Source organism: Balaenoptera physalus, assembly GCF_965194825.1.
Source record: "Balaenoptera physalus genome assembly, chromosome: X".
NCBI lineage: Eukaryota > Metazoa > Chordata > Mammalia > Artiodactyla > Balaenopteridae > Balaenoptera > Balaenoptera physalus.
Genome location: NC_138903.1, coordinates 131,970,753 through 131,995,824, shown reverse-complemented (window position 1 = coordinate 131,995,824; position 25,072 = coordinate 131,970,753). Strand labels below are relative to the sequence as shown.

The window sequence follows — 25,072 nt, the reverse complement described above, 5'->3', positions numbered from 1 at the left end:
GCGGAGTGGGATGGGCAGCCTGACAGCCCGGGCCGGGGTGCCCCAGGAGTCCCAGTAGGGGTGGGGTTGCATGCTGGGGGACCCTCTGTTCCGGGCCTGCTGGACCCCTCCATCCTCACTCAGGAGGGTCCTCCTCAATCCCGAGAGAAAGGCTGCAGTCCCAGCACAGATGCTGGATGGGGGGCTGCCGCGCCCATGACCGTGGGGGGAGCACAGAGAACCGCACACCTTCCCCTCGGGGCTCCTCACCAGCCACCAGACTTTGGAAACCTGTTGTTCCACAAGGTTTCTTTTCTACACGGAAGAGGCTGTGTTGTGGGATTTGGGGAAGTCCTGTTGTTTTCAGGTTGTCTAACTTTACATTGTCCAGTGAAATGATTTTTGTTTTCTGAACCCTCTTTTCTAGTAAACAATACATTTTATATCTCTACCAAGTTTACTTTTAGAATATATATATATATATATATATATATATACATACATATATATGTATATATATAATTTCATGAAAGAATACCTACTCTTACTCTCTGTGGTTCACTCATTAATCTATTGTCTGGTTGTGTGATGGGGTAGAGTGTTTTCTGCTCATTGGAAAGGAAGGTGGGTGTCTCACTTCCTTAGCAAAGCATTCATGTATTCCTCTATGGAGACAGTGTCAGGATGGGGACTGTCCTGGATCCCTGGCATACACCAACTACAACCATAGTAACAAGGTGGTCTTTGGGCAGGTGCAAAATTGTATCCTGAAAGTGGTAGACCAACATTAACAACAGAAAGATATGTTTGTCTTGTGGTGATGTAGGTATGCCACTCAGATCTCCAGCAAGAGAACCTATTGTAGGGGGCATAGTTGCTTGCCAGCCCCAGTTGAGTTTGCAATGAGGTCACACTTCCCCCTTGGGCTGCTCTCATCCAATGATTCAGCATGGCAGGGATAGTAGTGTTGGCTTGTTCCAGCCTGAGCAGGACCAGAGGGTTCAAATAATTATACGAGCAGATAGCTCAGATCCCCATATCACCCACTACAGTTGCACCAGCACCCCTTCCCCAGCTTGCACCTATGACCATATAGCGTTTCTTTAGGCCCTGGCTGGTTTAAGCATGAGCTGGTGCAGTATGTGGGTACAAGTTGAAAATGGATAGTGGTATTGAAAGAGAGCGGGGACGGAAAATCTTCCTAATAGGCAGAGATTTAAGCAGTGCACCTGGCCTGGGGTGAAAATGGGCTGGCTCCTTGGTTGGGGCTAGGAAAGGAGAGGATTTGAAGAGGCCCCCTAATGAACAGGGTCTTGCCTAAAGCCACACAGAGAATTCCAGACAGAAGGGAGGGCTGGGGTCCACTATTTCCAATAAATTTTTAACCTCCGTCCCTCATGTGATATTAAAGGGAGACTCTCTAAGAAGATGATTTGTAATTGAAATTGAGAGATTTACAGTCAAGGATGCAGAACTGCATTCTATTGTAGCAAGTCTTAGCCTGGCCATTGGCAGAGTTTATGTTCAAATTATGGCCCTTGCTCACTGTACAGTCCCTGAGTTGCTTCTAGACCATTGGAGAGAAACTTGAGTCCCATGAGGAATAGGTCCTCATCACCCATTACTTATTTTTAAAAAATTTTATTTATTTTTTTGGCTGCATTGGGTCTTCGTTGCTATGCATAGGCTTTCTCTAGTTGTAGTGTGCAGGGGGCTACTCTTCGTTGTGGCATGTGGGCTTATTGTAGTGGGTTCTCTTGTTGCGGAGCAGGGGCTTTAGGTGCGGGCTTCAGTAGTTGTGGTGCGTGGGCTCAGTAGTTGTGAGGCATGGGCTTAGTTGCTCCCTGGCATGTGGGATCTTCCCGGACCAGGGCTCGAATCCGTGTCCCCTGCATTGGCAGGCAGATTCTTAACCACTGTGCCACCAGGGAAGTTCCCCCATTATTTTTTTTTTTTTTTTGATCTTCACTTTCTTTTTTCCCCATTTTCTCCTATTGCTATTAAACATATCAGTATAAAAAATGTGCTTAAGGTTATTAAAAAGTAAAATAATCCTTCCTGAATCCTGTATACTTTACTAATTCCCTTGAGTGTCTTATCAGGAAGGGAGCTTGGGAGAGACCTGGTTGGGGGAAGTGGCACCATGGCAGTACTAAGGGGTCCTGGGAGGCCCTGCCAGGGCTCAGAGGCAGCTGAGCCAACATGGGAGGCTGGGAAGAGACCTTGCTGAAAGCCTGGAGAAGTTGTAGCAAGGGTTCTTTCACCCTGAGAGTTAGGGAAGCTGTAAATGGGGAGGGAGACCACATCCCCCTTCTCTTACCCCATATCCATTAAGGTGGTTGTATAGTTGGTGGGTAGCAAGTTACAGTAGGACCAATCAAGGGTCACAACTCCACCTGGGGTTGCAGGCCAGTTTCAGAACCTGAGTTATTGGCAAGAAATTAACCAGCAGAAAAGAACTCAGTAGCTAAGGGCTTACTCCAGACATACTGTGAAAACTACCCTTTTACCCCCAACTGCATTTTCTCTTTCTGTATGTCCCTGTGACAACACCAGCCCCCAGACCCCTTGGGCAGATCAGACCTGTTGGGTGTGAATGCACAGCTCTCCTGTCCTGCTTTGGGTACAAAAGGGACCACAGAGGAGGGGACATTAGGTCTGGGTTCCTGCTGCAACTCCAAGGTTTTCAACAAAAGGTGCTTGGAGGCGGGCACACTGACAAATGTGGGCCACAGCAATGACCTTCTGCAGCATCAACAGGATGTTGTAATGTGACTCTGCAAACTTTTTAAAACCTGAGCACACCGTTCTTCCCACCTCTACAGGGCTTTCTTGCTTTTTATTCTGCACATCCACATTGGTAATGGAGATTTTTAAAAATTTTCTTTATGAAGATCTTTCTCCCCCAGCCCCCCACCCCGAATGGAAATAAGTGTACACATTGTATTTGACACCACAATGACTTGCCGTGTTTTAAAATTTTTGTCTTAAATAATTAGAATGATTTGCGCAAGAGCATAAACTATTTTCAACTGTGACATCATTATTTCCCCTCCTCTTGAAAACTATGGATTCAGATATCCCAGGGTATGGGGAGGTGGGTGTGCAAAGCTGTGGGGAGGCAAAGGTGATGAATGGAAGCCAGAGGCTTCCTGGACCCAGATGAAGGTCCCTTTCAACATAATAGAGAGGAAACGCAATGACTCATATGTATGCGTATTTGCAATTATATATATTTATTTTCCCCTTTTGGCTATTTACAAACCTTTATTTCAGCATATTTTCAGAAGCATAATTTTATGTTTCTTCATGTTTTCCTTTTTAAAAGTCAGGATTGGTCGAGGTCTTTTTCATGCAAAAATGTGCATTTAATGAGGACAAAGAGGGAACTGGGTCATCTTGGGGGCTCTCTGCTGCTCTGGGCCCTTTTGCCAGACAGACCATCCAGGACACATGGGTCTTGGTCTTCTTTCTTGATTTTCACTGCCTGGGCCCAGCACCACTCCTGAAGACCTGCACGTGTGTCGTTTTACTGTATTTCATCTGCTTCCAGAATGGCACTGCCTTGGCTACCCTCTGAAGAATTCACTTCCACTGATGACTATTGAACCCGGAGATGCAGTCCGGCAAGATGGTGGGTACAAAGTCTTACATATGTTGAGTCAACAGAGGTGACCCTGACCAACTGGGGGTATTTCATAATTGAAGTATATCAGGGAGACACTGTAACGCCCTCCCCCCTCCCTACCCTGAAAACCTAACACTGATAATAAAGATTTCGTATTGATCACAGGACACGATACAACCTACACAAACACACTGCACTTTCAGTAGGACAAGTCACGATTTCCTTTGGTGGTCATCACCACAGCAGGGTACCATGCAGGTGGATAGCTTAGTGAATGCATTCATTAGTTAACAGCTCAAAGGATTAGCTCTTTTATGTACAGAATAAGGAAACTTCATTAGGAATGGCCACAGTCTCAGCAAAACTCAGCTCTAAAGGTGCAAACACTTTGCAGCCTTGCTATTAACAAGATGACATGGATTGTAAGAATACATTTGACAAGCTCCAGTAAGACCCAAGAGATCATCTGTTATCTCTGCAAAGGTGCCCCACAGTGGCACATGCAAGAACTTCGTAGGAATCGTGTCACACATCCCCACAACAAACTGACACATTACAGACACAGAGGTCTCCTTCCCGTGGTAGTGGTAGAGGAGCAATATTAGGGGGAAAAGAAAGAGAAGGTGGGTAGACGAATAAAGTCCGGGCTGCTCCATCCCAGACTAAGCAAGACCCTTCCCTCTGCCCAAGCTCCAAATTCTCCGTCACCATAAACACTCTCTGATTGAGTTAGTTGGTGTGAGATGAGGAGTGGGAGGGGATGTAGGCAGCCAGCTGGAGGACGACGTGCTTGTACAGCTGGGGGCAGCTAAGGGTGGGGCTCAACCACGACACTGATGACAGAACACACAGAGAACGAGACAGGGGAGATCTGGCAATTTTCAGGCTAAAACGACCAATTCTATGGCAAACTCAAAGGTTCAAGTTTCTGATAAGGTGTCATTGCCAAACCTCTGCCTCACCTTGACACTCACTCTCACACAGTGTGAGTCGCAGTAGTTCAACTGCTCTCATTGCAGCACACTAGGGCAAGGTATTCTTTTTTAAAAGTATAATATTATATCTAGCTACATGGATCTGTAGAGAGATTTACAACTGGCCTCTCTGCCCTTCCTCTGCGCTCTGAAGACTTCCTGAGCATTTCTGCCAGATACATCTTAAAATCTTCTTTTTTTGTCCCCACTCCTCCAATCTATCTGTATGATCTCCTCCCAAATGAACTGCTTGCCTCCTGCAGGGCTCAAAGGCACTCCTGGGTCCTGGAAACCCAAATCCAAATCAATCAACCAATGTTTAGGCCCCAGGAAGCAAGTCTTTCAATAGCCATGATGGGAGCTTCAGATGTGAGGTCATTGCTCTCCCCGCAAACCTGATTTCTCTGTGAGGGGTGTCCAAAAAGAAAGAGGCTATCTTTGACATTCCAGCAGCAATTTTCTTGTTTTTAGCTGTCTCATAAGATTTGTGTGTGTGTATGTGTGTGTTTGTGTGCGGATATGAGGGTAAACATGATTTTGCATGTGAACATATGTGTGTGTGGCTGTATGTGTTTGTACATATCTGTGTGTATATATGTATATGCTGCTGAAGGTGAGTTCCCATGTGTGTGTACATGTATGTGTTACTGTGTAGGTCTCTGTGGGTGTGTTAGGATGCTATATTTGTATGCTGTGTGTATAGAAAAGAAGAAGAGACAAGCTGGGCTGATTGAGGTAGTCAGTCCCTGAGGGCTCCTTTGCACTTCTCTCCTTGGTCAGCCCTCTCACCCCTCTGACTGTTCTTTCCCTGGAGGGGGTGGAAGGAGGGAGCTCTGGCCTCCAAATCCAAATCCAAGGCTGAAGTGCAACTAACAACCATCCCAGGATGGGCTACCGAAGTGCCCTTTGGTTCTTTGCCTCCAACTGCTAGCAGCCAATCCCCTGAGCTGTTTCCTCATATCACCCACCTGCTTGCAGCTGGCTCTGCCCTGACATGTGTCAGACTTACAAGGTGATTATAATAAAAGGATGAATTATAAAGGCTATATACAACGCCCTCTCCAGCTCTTTAGCTCTCCCACCCCATTGTGTACATCATATTTTTGTTCTTACTGCATCTTCAAGGCTTCCCCACCCCAACCCCTACCTTTGTTACTCCCAATCACGTCCTTCCAGGACAAAGTAAAATCTCTGAACTCCCATCCTAGCCAATGATCGAGCATTTCCTACCTCAAGGCACTAAATTTTCACTTCCTGGGACTACATTCACTTCTTCTGCATCTTCCATCCAGGAGACAGCACAGATGGGTGGAGGGAGGAGGAGAAGAGTGGATGGGGACCGGGAGACACTGCTCCCCGGAACAAGGGAATTGGAAAGAAATGGTCAGTTAAATAGCCCGGCCAAATACGACGCCCCTTATGTGGGAACAGGCTAAGGGAATTCTGGTGGTTCTAGAAGAGCCATCAAAAGGGAATGCATATGCTTTCACGCATATTTCCTTTCACATCTATTCAAATCAGATACATAAACATAGGTATGCACACATGCACTTATACACATGCACGCAGAATACACCCATGTGTGTACACACAAGCACACACATACATGTCATAAGTTTACACACTCTTTCACAGGGGTGCACACATGCACACACATATGCATCTACATATTTTTATATATACAATCTTGTACACACCAATATAGATTTACACTGATGTACATAGAACTATACAGCTTCTCAAGTGGTTGTATGTGCACATAGAACTACCTTGATGCAGACACACACCCAGGTATACACAGAAGCACAAATACAGCAACACGGTTAAAAGCGTAGGTGGCTGAGGGGCTGCAGTAGAGGCTGCCTATGGAGGAAGGAGGAACATAAGCTGAGTGCTTGGCGAATCTTGCTCCCTCACCTCCTCTGTCAATGAAATGGAGCTGCTTGGCAAATTGGCATGCAGGTTACTGCCCACTTCCCTTAGGAGCCCCATCGGGTGGGCAGTGCCCATGTTCAATGTGCTCAGTTCACACTCATTGGCTGGTCACTGGTCTCTTTCTGCAGAGACGCTCCAGGTGCTGTAGGATGAGGTCTGATGCCTGGCACATAAGCAGAACCTGATGGAGCACCTCCTGTTGTAAAGGGGAGGAGAGACAGGGGAGCACCTCAGCTGACAGAGTTATGAGGACAAGAAGAAGGAAGAGCACCCCTGGATTCATGTCCTCAAGCATGGTACATAAATTCCATTCTTTCCCCCTCAGAACACTGGGGACAATGTACTTTGCCTTCCCTGGCTCACAGGACTCTTGTGAGGGTTCAACAATGTGATGTGTGGGTAAGCTCGTTGACACTTACTATGCACTAGACAAACAGAAAGAATCAGTATACAGATTCACAACAGTTGTTCATCTGCTATTCTAGATCAGATGGTGAACTTTCCAAACCCTAGTCTTCATTCACCAAATGCTTGCACTGTGTCTAGTGATCAATTCAGCACGTGACCTAGACAGATGTATTGAGTCCCCATTGTCAAGCATTCTGAAGCAGAAATATACGCAAGAGAAGTTCCAATCCCTCCAAAGATGCTGCCTCAATCTGAGTAATCTCCAACCCAACATCATTCACCCTCTGCGAGCTCCTGCTGGGAACATGCTCTCTCACTTACCCTGACATTTCACTCAGCACCCCTACCCACCCACCCACATTCCATTCCCAACCCCGCACCACAACACCACACTCAAAATACAACAGAAAAAATAGTGGGGGAAAGGCACTTTCAAAATCCCCCAAGTTCCCCAAAGCCAGCCTCCTGCATTTGTAAGAGATGGCTAGCCCTTCCCCAACCCAGTCTGGCTTTCTCCTGTAAAACCCTAAGCAGAGGGTGAGCAAGGACCATAATCCCTAGGAGGAAAACAAAACAAAACAAAACAAGAAAAAAGTAATGAAAAAGAAAACTCAACACTTCAGTGGGACAGAAAAGCCCCCAGAAATGTTTTTGTGTACAGGGCTTGGATCCTTTCTGTCCCCCAGTCTGGCTCCTCTCTGTCTTCTAAACATTTCCATTTCCAGGGGGCTTTTCTGTGCTTATTAGATGTTAGAAGGCTTTGAAAACGTGATACTATTCTGAAGAAAAGGGAAATCAATGTGCTATTTACCTCCAACTCCTCCTCAATCCCTTTCCTTCCAGCCAGAACACAACCTTTCCAACTACTCCCCACCTCATGTTTATAAAGAGAAAGGTGGAACTGATTCAACTGCCCAAATAACCACAAAGTAAAATGAAAAAAGAAAAGAAGGTAAAACGGAACCGAAAGGAGCATAGTGTCACTCTGGGACACTATGGAACTAATAGATATGGTACACCCAGTAAACAATGTTGAACACCACAAAGGCAAGAGGGAAGAGGAGCCGGGAGCACCGGTCGACCTTAGGGATGTAGTCAGGGTGAAAGAGCTTGGAAGAGAACCCTTTACTGAAGGAGCACCCAGGGCTTGGGGGGGAACCGTCATCAGACTCCGAGTTACTGTTCTTGTCTGGATCAAAGCCCATAACATTACCATAAAGGCTCCAGGTACTGTCAACATTACACTTGAGTTGCTTCTCAAGGTCCAGGTAGCCACTCTCAACTCTGACGTCATCAGGCAAGCTACGAATGTCATGAAGGGTGCTATGGATCTCATCAAGGGTGTTACGGATCTCCTCAAGTTCGTAGTTTGCTTCTTGCACACGCCTCCGGCCGTGGACAAGCAGATGCTTCCTACTGGGGCCATGGTCTTGGGTCTCATTGGAGTCGGAGCTCTCTTCAGGGTCTTCTGGGTCACAGGTCTCAGCACGGCCATGGGCCTCGGCACGGTTGCGGATTTCAGTAGGAATAACACTGTCATCAGTATCAATACCATTAACGTGAATGCCATAGCTGGGCACGGCCTGCTCTGAGGTGGACGGGAGATCACTCAGGCTTTCTGCAGTGGCCAGCCAGGACTGGTCCGAGAGAGAAGACAGTGAGCTGAGGCTTTCTGAGGAAGCCAGAGGTGCCTGTTCTGAGATGGAGGCTAAAGAGCCGAGGCTTTCTTGGCTTGCTAGGCCAGCCCACACCCGTCTGGAGGGAGGAGAGCCATTTTCATCTTCTATGTGAAACTGGTCATCCTTTAAGGAGACAGTGGATAGACTCATGAGGTCGAATGCTGCATGAACAATCACTTTCGGGGAGCATGGGGGTGGGGGACTTTCCTCATGAGCACTTGTAACATGACTGATGGGCTCTTCCACTGAGAAAGCCACCTCTTCTTCCTGGGGTCTCTTGTGTGCAAGGTGCTGAGGAACAGGACCGAGAGGCTGTTAGCATGCAAGGGAAGTTCATGGCTCTTGCTGCCCCCCTGGGGCAGCTGCTCCCTCTGGAGTGCTGTGTAGTGGACAGAGGCAAGACCTCCTCAGGCAGGTGGGGGTAAGTTCCCTGTAAAGGAGGGACATTAACGTACTGCCAGCAGCAAAAGACTCAGCATGGCTTTCGGAGTCAAAAGAGCAAAGGGAGGAGGGTTAGCTCAGCCTCTCTGGTGTCTCTTCCTTTTAGCTTCCCTGTGTTCCCTTTCCCTCTGGCTCCATTGCCTGCCATTGGAGGCATGCTAAGTAGACCGGATGTGAAGCCCAAAGGTCTTGGGAAATCTAGCTCTGCCACTTATGACCTTGGACAATGACTCAACCTATAAAGGAGTGACGATAAATTGTTCTACTTCTTTCTTATCTGGAGTGTGTGTGTGTGCGTGTGTGCGTGTCCGTGTGCGTGGGTGTGTGTGTGTGTGTGTGTTGTATGAGGATTAAAGGAGCTAAGGAATTTGAAAGGGTCAAGTGCTAATCTTAGGTTTAAGAAGTGCTCAAGGAAAGCAGATTGTCAGTCAAAAAGCCAAACCTGCATCGCCTCTTGGTAGTGGTAGCGGGCCATGACTCTTTGGGCTCTTCTGAGTTGCCTCTGAGAGCGCTGAGGTCCTCTTCGGCTGTAGAAAAGATAGTTGATGTAGACGTATTCTAGCAAGGACAGGAACACGAAGAAGAAGCATACGACCATATAGATGTCAATGGCCTTGATACAGGAAAATTGGGGGAGTTTATTCCGCAGATGTGAGTTGATGGCGTTCAGGATGAGCATTGAAGTCAAACCTATAAACAATATAGCACAGGGTTAGTCCCCTCAGGTGGCTGAAGTTCTTGGCAAGCCATCAGGCCCACATCCCACTGGAAGGGAGCAAAGGCCATCTCTGAGACTGGGAGGGCCCTCAGCAAAAGGCCTTTAGCTTACCAGGCTTAGGGCCCTGGCTCAATTGCTGTCTTTGCTTCTCCTCCCCCATCTTTACACCCATCCTGTACTTCAATAGTTTAGTGATTTCCCATTGCTCTTAGGATCAAGTCAAAAATCTCCAGCCATGGTTTCACAGTGATTTACACGTCCAGCCCCGTTTTGCCCTATGATGGTCCTTTCCCCTTTTGCCTGCTAGTATGTAAGCTTTCCTGTAGTCCATCCCTCAGAAGGTTTTGTGACCCCTAAAATATTACATAAATATAAAGGTTTAGCCTAGCGTGTGCTTCTAAAGAAGGAGGCTGAAAAGTCTGCCCCAAAGATGGTGAAGGAGAAAGCAGACCAGGGTCTGGGATACACAGGCATTCTGCAGAGTGGGACCAAATAAATTTGGGAGCTGATCTCTTTAGGCCCCTCCTTGGTACTGCTCAAAAGCCTTTAAAAAAAAAAAAAAAGCCTTTGATGCTCCCCGTTGCTTATACATGAAGTTCCAACTGCTTAAAATGGAATTGCAAGTGCTTCCCAAGTCAGCCCAAGCTGTCTTTCTGCTACTCTCCCCACTTCCCCAGCTTGTGCTCCAGGCACCCTCCTGGAAGTCCTCAAAACCCAGTTTGAGCAATACTTTCTTGGTGCAGTTTTAGCCGATAAAACCTGGGTCATTACCTGGGTCATTTCCTCCTCTGGACTCTGATAGCATTTGTCTCAGCATTCCATTAGACACTTGCCAGGGGCAGCTCATCTAGAAGCCCTCTGCTGCCTAATTGGGCATTTTGATATGTTGCTTAATCAATGTTTATTGTGTTGCATTTCTGGTCTAAATTTGTGACTTGTCCATTCATTTATGTATCCAGCAAATAATGAATTCTGGTACTTTGGACCCAACATACCAAGATCCCAACCCTGATGTTTTTTTCACATCTGTCTCCAATGTTGGTCTCTCTGCTGTGGATTGGCTGGGCACCTGTAGCGTGCCTGTTAGGTCCCATCTTGTTTCCTTGCCTGTGCAGTCACACACTGTTCCTTACTCTCAACTTTTTTCTGAGCAAGACAACCCAGGTTCCTTCCTGGGATGGGAACAGGGCCTACCTACTGACACCCTGGCTGCAGAGGATTCATAGTTCATCCAAAATGATATCCAGGAAACAACAGTGGTGAGGACAGTAGGCCAATAGATCTGCACAAGGTAGCTGGTGACTTCCCTCTTGACCAGGAACCTCACTATCAGGCGCACATAGGAACCTGGCAGGGAGACACACTGGTATTAGGGTGGTAGGGCTGAGGGGATTTTCAGAGTAAAGTACAGGATGATGGAGGGGAAACCAATGGCCAGTTCAGCCTCTAATATTCCAGTCTTGGCAGTATGCAGACCTGACCCCATTTGCTGCCTAAAGGCCAGTGACAATGGCATGTGTCAGCAGGCCCATATGGCGTAGCAAGTCTGCTATCTCTTCCTTCCTTCCTCACTTTCTCCATGTCAACTGAAGTTGAAATGGGAGAGACATGAGATATTTCAAAGCTACAACAGATGGAAGGGGAGAGGCTGGCCCTGGAAGGAGGCCTGTGGAGTGTCAAACCTGGCCAACTGTTTCCACGCACATTTCCTCATTGGCAGAGGGTAAGCCATTGGGACTTTATGAAGGGGGCTTTGGAAGGTGTCCGGAACAAGAACGGAATAGGAAAGAAGGAAGAAGAGAGTCTAGAGGTCAAAGGCAGAGGTCACCAGGAGTTTCCTAGGGTACAAAAGAGACAGGAGATAGGAGAGAAGGAGGGGGTCAGACCCACCTGTGTAGAAAAACACCTCTTTGCTAGTCATCGTCTTTCCCAGGAAGCTGAACTGAGGGATGTGCAGCTTCTCAGTACCCTGGATGGCATTCCCATTGCCTTCCCAGTATAATAGGATGTCTTCAACTGTGTAGCCATCTAGGAGGGGGAAGGAAACAGAGTTAATCTCAGAAAGCAGGCATAGGCAGATTTCACACCAGAGGAACTTGTGAAAACCAAAGGATAGTTGGAACCTGCAATATTGGGGTACCTTTGTGTTTTGTGGGTCTGAGCATAGGGAAGGGGGGCACATGGAAAGAGAACTCTCAGTTTGAAGTTTCTTATCCAGGAAGGAAACCACAGCAAAGAGATGTGCTCCTACCCATTAGCTTGTGCACAATTTTCCCATAGCTAGGCACATTTCCCTATGGGACTCTTTATAGCCTAAAGGCCACCTTCTCCCTGATACCATATGTATATATACCCCTCTCTTTCTGTCTCTCTGTCTCTATCTATCTATCTATCTATCTATCTATCTATCTATCTATCTATCTATCTATCTATCTATCTATCATCTATCTGGGAGAGAGAGAAATGGGGGAGGAAGGGAGTAGGGGAGATATGCAGGCCCTCTCGCTGTCAAGTTTGCCTTTGGCTTCCTCATGGTCCCAACCCCAGGTAGGGAAAAAAGGGGCCTTGGGAGACATACGTACAGCTTTCCACCTCCAGCTTGCAGGTCTGCTTGTCCAGAGGGAATTTTTGCAGATTCATGGAACAAGCTGCTGTGGTGGTGAGTCTGCAAAGGAAAAGCAAAAGGAAGAGAAAAGTGAGTCAAGCCCAGGCAAGTAACTGTTCCTGAGAAAACTGAAGGGGTGGGGTGGGGAGAGGCACCCCAAGGACTGACCCACCTAACACCTTCCCACACTGCCCACCTTAGAGCTGGGACCTCCTTCCCTCCCTTTCTTCTTTCCTTCTTTCTCCTCCCCACCCCGCCCCCACCCCTCACTCTTCCTTCCCTCCTAGAGGAAAGATGAGTTGCAGTTGTGTAAGGAGGAGAGAGGGAATTTGTATGTGACAAAGACACCCAAAAGTCTGGTAGGACTTACACAGATGACAACAGATGTATGGCATGTCAGGAAACCTCAGGGTGTCAGAATGGGAAGGGTCCTTGAGGAAACTGAATGCAGAGACAGAAAGAGGACTTTCTTGCTGAAGGAGCAGCAAAGCTGTCAGGAGGAAACCGCTACACTGAAGCAGCTGAAGCACCAGATCTCATGTGGAGTGCCTGTGTGTGGCGTGCGGGTACCAATGTGGGCAGTGGCCCCGGCCTACCTTTGGCCATGGGAGCTGCTCCGGCAGCAATCCCATCTCTGTGCATCGACTTATGAGGGTACTGGGGCTTAGCAAAATGCCAGTGGGTGTAAATGGATAGGAGGGATTAATATATCTGAGGTGAGCTATGGAATGGGACTTCAAGTTGTCACGTGGTAGGTCCAAGAGAGGAATCTGAGGAGGGATCTTGGAAGACCTGGGGAAGTGGGAGAAGTGAACAATGGGGAAGAGGATAATTAGAAAAGTTCTTTGCAGCCCCAGCTGGGAAGCTCTGGCCCCTTCCTTGTCCTGCCTTTCCCAGTTGCTGATACCACCCTTGTCCCTTTCAACTCTTGAAGTGATTTCCATTTTGTACAGTGGGTAGTGTGTGTGTGTGTGTGTGTGTGTGTGTGTATTTCTCTCCCTTCTGTGAATTCTACATGAACATTAATCAGCTGAGGCCCCCTTTGTGACCAGTGACCTGTTCCCTGTAAGCTTTGTTGTTCTCTGACTCCAGTGCCTTGGTCCATGGGAAAGTGGATGGAGAAAGAAGAGGGAAACAAAGGGATACAGCAAGAGCACCCCAGAGAAAGAGATCCAGAGAAAGAGCTGTACCCTAGTAGCTACCTCTTGGAGAAATTTTCTGAGCTAAATTTATGTCTCATGCTTGTCTTAAGAGACGGTTTGTAAGAGATGAGGCTGTGCGGAGGGCTTTGGTGACCGTCTGCTATGCTATAAATAGGCCAGTGAGGAGCTCCAGTGTGCACACATTCTGTTTGTACAAAGCCATAGGCAATAGACGCACACTGCGCACCCTTGGGTCCCCTGCATGTTGCATATATGATCAATGGCAGAGACCAGTCCCCCTCCTTCACTGCATGGGAGAGAAAAGACTCAAATAATTAACAGAATATACATTCAATGCTAAGGCAAGGGAGAGCTCTTCCAGTTGAGAGTATCAAAGATGATTTCTTGACAAAGAGGGCATTTGAATTAGGGACTGAAGGATGGGAAAGCTTCAGACTTGTGGAAAGAGGAACGGGTCATTCCAGACAGAAGCAACAGCATAAGCCAAGGCATGGGGACAGGACAGCCAAGGATGGCTGTGGGAAACTCTGAAGGTTCCACTTTGACTACTGAGTGAGGGGGGCAGTGAAAGAGAGATTTGGAAAGCAGTGGGCTCCTCTGTGTGTCCCTTGGAGTGTGTTCATGGGATAATTAGTGGGAAGAAGGTAGGCTGTCACGGTGATCCCCAGGTCCCTGGGGAAACTCACCGGATGCCATACCGCACCGTTCCATCTGGCTGAAGCTGAAACACACGATTTTCCACAGTCACATCATGCACAAAAGCATCCTTGCTATTTAGAAAGTAGCAGTCAGGGACCCACAACTTCTCAAGCATCTGATAGTCCAGGGTCAGGTTCAGATTGGTCTCATGGTATGCTAAACGTGGATCTTTCCAGGTCTGATGAAAAAACATTGTAATAGTATAGTCCTGAGGAAAGAAAGGTAAATCCTAGTTGTAAGTGAGGTTGCCCAGCTTTCTGTCCTCAGTGTTTGTGTGTATGCAGGTGTATGAAATACATCCTAAATATAGATGCGTAATGAAACATATGTAAGAGTGTTCAGTGTTACGAATAATAAAACGAGCCCCATATAATTAAAATTCAGGTTAAGAAATAGAACGTTCCCAATAACTATCAATCTTCAACGTGTCTCTTGCAGAACATATTTCCCACACCTCCCAGCAGTAACCATTATCTTAGATTTTAATGATAATAATCCCTTGCTTTTTCTATTTTTTCTCTATGTTTTCCTAAGTTTTATTGTCTATCTATTTCTAAGAAACATATTGCTTAGTTGGACTTATTTAAAGTTTTTTTCTGAATGGAATTACACTCTATGTATTCATAAGTTGCTTCTTTCACTCAACATTATGTTTGTGTGTTTGCTCAGGTGGATGTGTGTAATTAAAATTTGTTCACTTGCACTGCTGGATACTATTCCCTTATATGAATATACTACGTGTATTATTATGTGATGACACCATACATATCAAAATCGCAATGAAATAAAAACTATAAAGCAAAATTCCAGTTTATACCCCTATAAAGTGCAGATAAGAGTTCCCAATGCTCCTGCCTTGCCAACATTGGTATTGTCTGACTTTTGACTTTTTGCTAGTCTGGTGGATATGTAATGGGTTCTCACTGTGGTCTTATTTTGCATTTCACTGATTAATAATAAAGTCAAGCATCTTTTCATAAGTTTATCTGCTACTTGGTTTTCTTCACAAAAGTGAAGTTCTTGTTTAAATTTTCTGATCATTTTTCTATTGCTTTAAAAATATTCTCCTCAAGAATAAAGATGCAGACGTAGAGAATGGACTTGAGGACACGGGGAGGGCGAAGGGTAAGCTGCGACGAAGTGAGAGAGTGACATGGACTTATATATACTACCAAATGTAAAATAGATAGCTAGTGGGAAGCAGCCGCATAGCACAGGGAGATCAGCTCGGTGCTTTGTGACCACCTAGAGGGGTGGGATAGGGAGGGTGGGAGGGAGACACAAGAGGGAGGGGATATGGGGATATATGTGTATGTATAGCTGATTCACTTTGTTATACAGCAGAAACTAACACACCATTGTAAAGCAATTATACTCCAATAAAGATGTTTAAAAAATAAAAATATTCTTCTTATTAATTCACAGGAATTATGTGTATTTTCAATACCAGTCCTTTGTGTTGCAAATATTTTAGTCCAATCTGAATTATCCTTTCAAACTTGTCATACTCAAGTTTTGCTTTTTTATTTTGCAAAACAGAAGTGCCAGAAGTTTTGGCTAAAGAGAATATTAATATAGTCTAGTTACCAGTATTTCTTTTTATAGTTTGTGTTTTCTGTACCTTTTTTAAAAAGTCCTTACCTATCTCAAAGACACTAAAAGAATAACCTATATTATATTTTAAAAACATCATAAGCCGTTCACTTTTATGTCTGTAATACATCTGGATTTATTTATTTTTAATTTCAGGTGGCTGTAGTTTCCAAAACCTACTGTGTTCCTCCATGTGGCCTCTGCTGCAGGTCAGAACAACAGGCTTATGACCCTGCTCCTTGTCTCATGGCTGGAGCTGACACACTTACCATAGTCATTTCTGAGATCTGTTCAATACTGGAGACATAGATAGATACTCCCACTGGCACAGGGGCACCTACAATACAGGAAGACACTATTACATGCAGGGTAGGAAAAAGGGTAAAACATGGACTCAGGAGCCAGACTGCCTGAACTTTGAACCCCATTTTGGCACTTACTAGCTATGTGACCTTGAATAAACTACCTAACCTCTCTGAGCTTAGTTTCCTCATGAGTAAAATGGGAATAATGATAGCACTTATCTCATAGTTAATGCAAGCCAAGCACTTAGGGTAGGGCCTGGCTCACAATATGCTGAAAAGAAAGGGTCAGGCCAAAATGAAGAAAAAAATAAGGGAATGAAGCACTCTTTTTCTAAACGTTTTCTTGATAAAAAACTTAAGAGCAATGAGCCCCAAAGCAAGATTTGTGGTGCGCATGAGCATATTTGTGTGAGTTCATGTGAGTGTGTCCATGTGTGAGCGAGTGTGTGTTTTTGTGTGAATGAATGCGTGAGCTGTGTGCATGAGTGTATGTGAGCATGTTCACATACCTGAGTAAATCTGTGCGTGTATTCATGTGCAGGTGAATGTGTCAGTGTGCACATGAGTGTATGTGAGCATGTCTGTGTGTGAGAGAAGGCATGAGCATGTTTGTATGCTTGAGTGTGTTGTGTGGGAGTGAATTATGAGTGAATGTGTTTGTGTGATCACGTATGAGAGAATGTGTGACTGTGTGAGTGTATGTGAGCTTGTTAATGTGCAAGGGAATGTGTGAACATGGGTGTGTTTGTGACCTTGTTTGTATGTGTGTGAGTGAATCTGTGAGTGTTTTCATGTATGTGAGCATGTTTCTGTATAAGTGAATGTGTGAGCACATTTCTGGGTGAATGAATGTGTCAGCATGTGTGTGTATTTGAGTGTAGTGTGTGGGCGTGAATATGTAGGTTATTTGCATGAGCCTGTTCACTTGTTAGTGTATTTGTGAGCATGTCCATGTGTGAGTGAATGCATGATTATGTTTGTGTGTGTAAAGCTGTGTTTGGGAATGTAAGTGAACTTATGGGTGTATGTATGTGTGAGTGAGCATGTTCATTGTGTGAATATGTGAATGTATTTGTGTGTGTGACCTTGTTCACATGCAAGTGATAAGTGTGATAAATGATTACACTTCTACACTCACACCCATCACACTTATAACTGTGAGTGTGTAAGTGTGGGTGTATGTAAGCATGCTTATGTGCTTGAGAAAATCTGTGAACTTGTCCATGTGAGTGTGGCTGAATGTGTGAGTGTGTTTGTGTGTGAGTGAGTGTGTGACCATGCTGACGTGCAAGTGAACCCATGAGCATATTCATATGTGTTAGCATGTCACTATACAGGTATGAGTGAATGTGTGAGCATGTCAGGTGTGTGTGTTTCTGAGTTGGTAAATGTGTTGACATGTTTGTGTGTGTGTGCATGTGTGAGTGAACATGTGGGTATGTTCATGTGTGTGAATGACAAAGCATGTGTGAGTGTGTGTGTCTATGTGTGTGAGTGAATTTGTGTTTGTATGTGTGGGGATGTTTGTGTGCAAGTATAAGTGAATGCATGAGCATAAGCATGTGGATGTATGTGGGTGTGTGAATGAATTTGTGAGTGTGTTTGTGTATGTGAGCATGTTTGTGAGAATGAATGTATGAACATGTTCATGTGTGTATGCAAATGTGTGAGCGTGTGTGTTAGTGTATGTGAGGGTGTATATGTGTGTGAGTGAATTTGTGTGTTCATGTGAGTGAGTACATGGGTGAGGGTGTTTGTGTGTGTTAATATGTAACTGTGATTGAATTTGTGCGTGTACATGTGCATGCGTGCATGTGTGTGTGTGTGTGTGTGTCTCTGTTTCTGCCTCCTGGCTTTCTTTTTCAGGACTAGGTGTTAGTGCTGCCCATTCAAATGTGATAATGGATGTGCAAATATGTACTAAACTATAAAGTACTGTGGAAAAATACATTTTAATTGTTTCCTCATTGACTCAAAAGTCTCTTCACCGGGCCTCACAGCTAAGCCATTATTCTATGTGTATTACATCACGTTGCTGTTATGGAAACACGTGTGACGCTTCCAATTCAGCCTGCTGGCTTCACTGCAGGCTGGCTGCCTAGAAGCTGAGCTGCAAAGTGCTATTGGGAATCCACGTATGAATGGCAGCTGAGAAGTAAATGGGCCTCTGTGTGAAGGCATAGCATTCACAGCTATTGTGAATGATCGCTATGTAGTGACAGGGGTTTCTAGAAAGGCAGTTTTTTTTTATTACAGCCTTTCAGACACCCCACATGCGTTTAGATGAGGATGGAGGCTGTGTTACGCAGGCAACAAGCCCCAGAAGGGCCAGGCAGTCATCCCCTCAACTACCTCACTCTAGTGTCAAACTTATAATCCTAGACCATTCTGTGTCACTCAGGCAATCCAATCACTTACAGCAGAATCCTGGGGACCCGAACCCTAAAGTGCCAGGGCTCAGCTTTGTCCAAAGACTCCCAGTTGAAGAGGCAAGTGAGAACTGAAGTGCAGTCCACATTCCCCTCACCAAGGCATGAGTCTTGGCCCAGGATTGTGGCCTGGAGGAAGGGGACCTGGGATCTTTTTCTAATTTATCCACCTAAATTAGGAGGGAATACCTTATGTGCTAGTAGTGGTCAGAACAAGAGCTTAGCTAAGACATCCCACATCCTTACAAGGATAACAGAGGGGAACAAGATGCTTCCAGGTCAGGTATCTAAATGCTATCTCTGGGGTGATGGCCTCTGTCCCATATCCCGTCGCTGTCCTTCCTGATGGACTCAGGAAGGCAGAAAAAGTGGGAGGGGGTAATCACTTCCCTCCCTCTTGGAAACTTTGCTACCCCAACTCTACTTCCTCCCTCGCATCCATCAGAGTAGCAGAGGAAGAGGAGGTAAATGAAGGAATGATGAAGATGTCCCATTTATTCCTTCACTCCACACCTATGTCATACCAGGTGATGGGCTAAGCAAAGTCCTTAGGGGCCTGCCTTTTGCAGCACTATGGAGTCCCACTTCTCTTGCTCAGAAAGAAGCAGCTTTGTTAACTTTCCCTGGCCCCTCCTCCTCCTCTTCATCCTCCTTCTCTTCTCAAGGGAGTAATGTCTCCCATTTGAACCTAACCACAGTTAGGTCATGTCTCTGCATGTGGGGGGCGTGTGGGCCTGTGTGTTAAGCTCTGAAACTCTACTTAACTTCAGACACAGAGGGAAATTTGACTCTGTGTCTAGTGGGAGTCATGGGCTACCCCAACTCTAAACCCCCTGGCCCAGCTCTCCAATTGACTGCCTCCCCGCCACCCAATAAAACAGCCCCAGACTTAGAGCCTGTAGTTCCTCCTTCTGTCTAAATGCTAGAAGGTCCTGCATTGTCCTTGCCCTCCCACCTTCATCTACTGTTTGGCCAAACTGGGGACCCAGCTATTCCCATACTCCCCAGGTCTGCATGCCCATAAAGCTTAGGTAACCCAGGAGGTTAGGCATCAGGTGTAAACAAATCCAAGTTAGCTAAAAAAATGGCGGTGGGGTGCCTTGGAGATACCATTGGCCAGCCTCACCTGACAATCCCCAGAGGGTGGTCCTTGCCTCTGTTCTGTCCCCATAGCCCCGGATGCCTGCAGAGATGGCAACCTGAAGCAGTGGGGAGAATGTGCTTGATGTACTTGAATGGCTGTTGGTTAGCCTTTGCTGAGAAATAGGAAAACAATGAATGGAGAAAATGTAACAGCTACACCCTTGACACCCACTGTTGCTTGGTGCAACTGGTCCAAAACCAGTGTCATGCAATGGAGTGCTCGCTGTGCCCTAACACCTGAATTCCTATAATGAACGAACTTACCTTCTGCCCTCTCCACTCCAGCCTCCCAGTCCCCAGTGCACACTCACCTTGGGTCCAGGGACTGCACGGCCTTCTGCCCTCACACTTGGAGGAAGCAAAGCAGCAAATGGGATACCAGTCAAATGTCCCACCTCCAAACCTAGGGCATAGGGCGATCAACTTGGTTTTCAAGGGGGCTCCCTAGGCAAATCACAGAGCCCTCAGTGGTCTAGCACAAAGGCAAGTGCTAACAGCTGTGTGCCCTTTAGGGTGGAGGCTTTGTGTATTCAGAAGACCTCTATTCATAGGTACAAATGTGAATATTAGCATTCATTAACCCTTTAGGTTCGATGTCTAGTTCTACCACCTGCAGGAAGGAGAGTGCTTTCTCTGACTTAGGAGCCCTATTTTTTAGCTCTTTCTCTGTTTCCTTTGAGCCAAAATGTGACTAACGTCTATTTAATGCACCCTTCCTCTTGTCTGTCCTTGGTCTAGGTTTCTTGGGCGTCCCTTCAGCCAGAGAATGCTATTCCTGTTCTGTGGGGTCGGGGAAGGTTGCCTGTCACTTTAAAGCTGTGTGATGGAAGCCAGTCACCCTTTCCAAAGCCAGGGGTGGGGGGAGGTGAGGCTAGGCAGAAATAAGAGGAGAAATTGATGTATTGGCTTCCTGGAGGTTTGTATTTCAGTTTCCTTGTCATTTCTCATCTTTGTGCTTAAGATCTGAGTGCTAGGCTAAGGAGTTTAGATTTTATTTTGCAGTTAAATAAAGCCATCAGAAGTTCCTGAGGTGATCAGGTGGGATTCATAAAGATCACGCTGACTGCAGTGTGTTGAATAAACTGAACCTGGTAGGAGCTGAAGGCTTGGGGAGGGGGACCAGAAGCAGAAGTGCCTGGGACCCAGGTGGGTGAAGTAAACTAGGCAGAGAAGACCATGCCCTTAGTTTTAAGCCAGCTGAATGGGGTAAGTGCCCAGGGTGCAAAGAATGTGTTCACAGGTGGAACACGTGTCCTCCCCATAGATGGAGCAGAAAACTCTAGCATGAGAAACACACCTGGTGTGATTAGTGCTTCTCCAGCCACCCCAGGGAGTGTGCTTCAGGCTCCGTGCCACTGTAAAGGAGTGTGGAGGGGGCAGAGGCCTCTTGCATTAGAAGGCAGAGAAGTGGGAGAAATTCCAGGGGCAGAGTGAAAGGCCTGGGGGTTGGGGGCCTGGGAGTGCTCTGCTACAGTCTCTGCAGGGTCGGGAAGGTGGGGTTTGGAGAGGCACAAGTGTCCGGTCTAGAGGACTGCTCCTGGTCAGCTCACTGGGTGGGGCTGGCTTGTTGTGTCTCAGCTCTAGTATCTGGACGTGTCTTACCTCCAAAATTGGGCCTCAGACGGACATCATATTTCGACAGCACCCTGTCCAAAATCTTGTGAACCATAGCTTCATTTGCACAATTTTTGCTGAAACAGAGAAGTCATTGGTAAATATTGGTCATCAGTGAATGCCACACTGCTTCTCAGAAAACAAACAACAAAGAGCACGCCAGGCATCAACTTGCCAGGGCCTTCCCTCCTGCACACATGCAGACATATACAGCCATACATGTACACGTCTCTCCCTGCTCCCCTCCGTCCCTGCAGTGAGTCAGCCAGAAGCACAGCATGACGCAGACTCCTCTTTCCCCCTCCTCCTCCCCAGCTTTTATCCAAAGCATGGGGCCTAAAGACTGGATCCTTGTTACCAGGCAGAACTGGGGGGGGGGGTGAGGGGAACTGTAGGGGAAGTGGAGAGGAGAGGGTGTGGGCAGGTGTGAGCCCTCACATAAACGTATTACTTCAACCCCCTAAGGAGCCCCACTTTACCATCAGCCTGGATGCAGCTTTCCAGGTTGGTGGGAGTCCTCTTTCCAGGGGCACCTGATTGCCCCAGGAAAGGTCATCTTTCACCCTCAGTACTCCCATGAGCTGAGCCCACCAGTCTATGTTCTCTAGCTCGGTCACATTTCCCCTACCTAGGCTAGGGCCAGCATTTTGTTGTCACGTCTATGTGAATCTTGCTTTTGTACACCTCTGTTTCTAAGACTTGGCATATTACGTATGACACAGAGAGAGAGCCTTGCTCATGTAGCAGAGTTTTATGACCCTCATAAATCACCATTTTTGATTCTTGGGGTTCAGGGCTGTCCTCAAAAACACATGTATTCTTGGAGCAGGCATCTCTTTGGCTAAGCATGTGCTTCCAGCCTAGACGTGTCTTGGGTGAGCACATGTAAATGGACCCAGCGCAACCCCGCAGAGAGCTGGCCTTTCCAGAAGTCTCTGATGTGCTCTCCCAATTCACCTAGTCCTTCATGGGGGGCTCTTTTCCCCAAAAGGGGCTTGTGAATGAGAATAGGCCCTGGGCATCACTATGACTCTTAGGATCTTTGATGCATTGACTATGGAACATCAGCCTCTGCAAATCTCTCTCGTGTGTGTGTGTGTGTGTGTGTGTGTGTGTGTGTGTGTGTGTGTGTGTTCACTAGCGCAGTTTGGTATGTTGGGTTGAGGACATTGCAGAGCTGTCTGCTGGAACCTTGCCCAACTATCCCCCCTTTTCCTAATACATGTTCATTTCTGGTTTGCCATTTAAAAAAATTATTCTCAATCATCTTTTTAAAAAAATCTCATCATCTTTAATGACAAAATTTCAAACTGTGCACATGAACGATTCCTGAATTAAAGCAACGCATTTCTGCCTGTTTAGGACCACACACACATTATCTATATGCCAGCGCTCAGGATCTGTGGCCACCACAAATACACATTTCCATGTGATCTACATGTAAAGCCTGACTGTTTAACATCTCTTCAGTTATTTGCAGACCCAAACAAACTTGAAATCAAACAGCTAATCTTCAAATGTTTTCACAGGAAGCAAGTACAAAAATGCACCCATCTCAGGCCACAAGGTTATATGCTACACAGCCACCGATCGCACTGTCTGGGCTACGATGAGGTTGAGTCAATAATTTCTATCTGCAGCATCGGAAAAGGTCCCTCACTACTCAACACACACATTCAGGAACACACGCACGCACCTCATGGAATAGAAAAAAAAATCCAGACTCAAACAGGTGTCTCTGCTGTCTATGTTTTGTGAATTTCTCATCACCCTGTACCCCCATCCCCCAATCCTACAAGTGCCAAAGGACGTGACTGGGAAAAGCTACTAGGGGCCTTGGTCCCGGGGGATGGATGGCAGACCTTGGGGTGAGAGCATCTTTCCCCCCACCCCCCAGGGCTGCAGTTTGGGCACACGCAGGGCTCTGTCAGGTCAGGCGCCGCAGTAACAGGTGGGCTGAAGCACAGGGCCCCCGGCGGCCCCCACTTCCATCCCACCAACCTCCAGGGACCTGTAGGCAGAGCCCGCACGCCAGGGCTCGGCGAGCCCGGGTCCAAGTCTTCCCCAGCCCGCTCCGTCCAAGAGGTCCGAGGCTGCCCGTCCTCTCCTGTCGCCGCCATGCCCAGCCTGGCGGCTCCCGCTTACCACTTGAAGAGGTCCAGGACGACATCGGGCACGGCGGAGGAGAGCTCGAAGTGGAATTTCGGGGCGGGATTCAGGTCGTTGCCCTCCGCGAGCCAGGCTCTGACGAGCAGCAGGAGCACGGCGGCTCGCAGCGTCCCACGGATGCCCATGTGGCTACGGCCGTCCGCCGCCGGGGAGAGGGACGGGGTGTGGGCAGTGCGGGGAGAGAGGGAGCTTCGGGGTCGCTAGGAGTCGCCTCTAAGGAGACAGTAGCGAGAGTATGGGGAGCAGGGAGCGCGGGGTTAGGACCGGAGCCCAGGACCCAGGGGGAGCAGTCCTCCAGTACCTCTGCCCGACGCAGCGCCCTCAGGACGCGCCCGGCAGGTGCGAAGTGCGCTCCGTCTGCGGCCGCTCCAGGCTGCGACTGGCCACCCAGCCTGGCGCCCGGCTGGCTCCGCCCACTCCGACGGTAGCACTGGCAGAACCAATCCGGCATGTGCCAGGAGCCGCACAAAAAGGCGCGCGCTCTTGCCTCCGCCCGCAGCCAGCGCACCGCCCGCCCCCGCCCCTTCGGGCCTCTGCAGTCGTCCCCCTGCTAGCAACAGACACAGACAGGGGCGGGGCCGGCCCGGGGGAGGGGGAGGAGAATCGGCTGCAGGTGGGCTGGGCATGCATCCACACCTAGGGCACCCGGTGGGTCCTGCTCTTTCTCTCTGCAAAAATGCAAAATGTGCGTTTCTTTTGGAAGACCGTGTGCCCAGGAGTCTGTTTTTTTGTGGTGAGGGAGTGAGGTAATTAGACTGCCCTGGCTGAATCTACGTTCTGATAGAGCTGGACACATTTGGGTCCCCAGGACAAAGCTCAGGGAACTGGAAGGGTTCACCAACTGGGATCACGCTGAGATGTGACTGTCCCATAGCCAGGGCTGACACCATGGAAGGGGAAGAAGGCAAAGACCAGTGTTTCAGATATTCAAGGGAGTTAGTCCCTGGAGAGCAGGCAACTCATGCTCCTGCACTTTGGGCCCATCATGTGGAAAAGCCTGGAATTTTAGCTATTCTTTCCACTACCTCAAACACTCTCCTATGAAACAAAAGGATCTCAGAGGATAGGGAAATTCCTCCACCCAATCCCCTCTGTCCTTCCCTTCTCAGATCCTTGACAAAGCAAGCTCAGAAAGACGTCCTTCAGAGCACATGGGCCAGATGGTCAATCAATAAATAGACCTCAGTCACATTCACCAATGCTGAACTTCCTAAGGCATGCCACTGAGAAGGGTTTCAATGAAAATGGATTTTAGGTTCACTCTTGGTTAGCTAAAACATTCACACAGAGATATAGCCCTCTTCTCCTTTCTCTCAGTATTTGGTGAAGTGAGTTGAGACTCCTTGTGCTCAGAAAACCTTCAGTTGCCTGGTTGGTTGAGTGTTTCCCACACTTAAGTGTTTAACTCTTTATCCCCACTTTCTTAACCATCTTAGAACCAAACTTTAAAAAAATCTGTCTCATAGTTCCCTGCCTTTTTTAACTAGCAGAACACCTTTGCACCTTCCTTTCCCTTCACCCCACTATTGCAGCAAATGGTCTCCTTCTCACATGAGTGTAGAAATAAAAGAAGATGGTGGAACCTGCATG

General features: G+C 47.3%; 1 protein-coding gene across 1 annotated transcript; it reads right to left on the bottom strand.

Moving 5' to 3' along the window:
* Positions 1-80: 80 nt before the first annotated feature.
* On the bottom strand, positions 81-23,607 carry GABRQ (gamma-aminobutyric acid type A receptor subunit theta; the record flags this gene model as incomplete). Its single annotated transcript, XM_082446118.1, has 9 exons — positions 81-8,894; positions 9,487-9,734; positions 10,957-11,109; positions 11,653-11,790; positions 12,345-12,427; positions 14,217-14,437; positions 16,092-16,159; positions 21,302-21,390; positions 23,459-23,607. 9 exons carry the CDS (start codon positions 23,605-23,607, stop codon positions 7,926-7,928), a joined length of 2,118 nt encoding a protein of 705 aa, XP_082302244.1. The 3' UTR covers positions 81-7,925.
* Between the last annotated feature and the right edge of the window lie 1,465 nt (positions 23,608-25,072).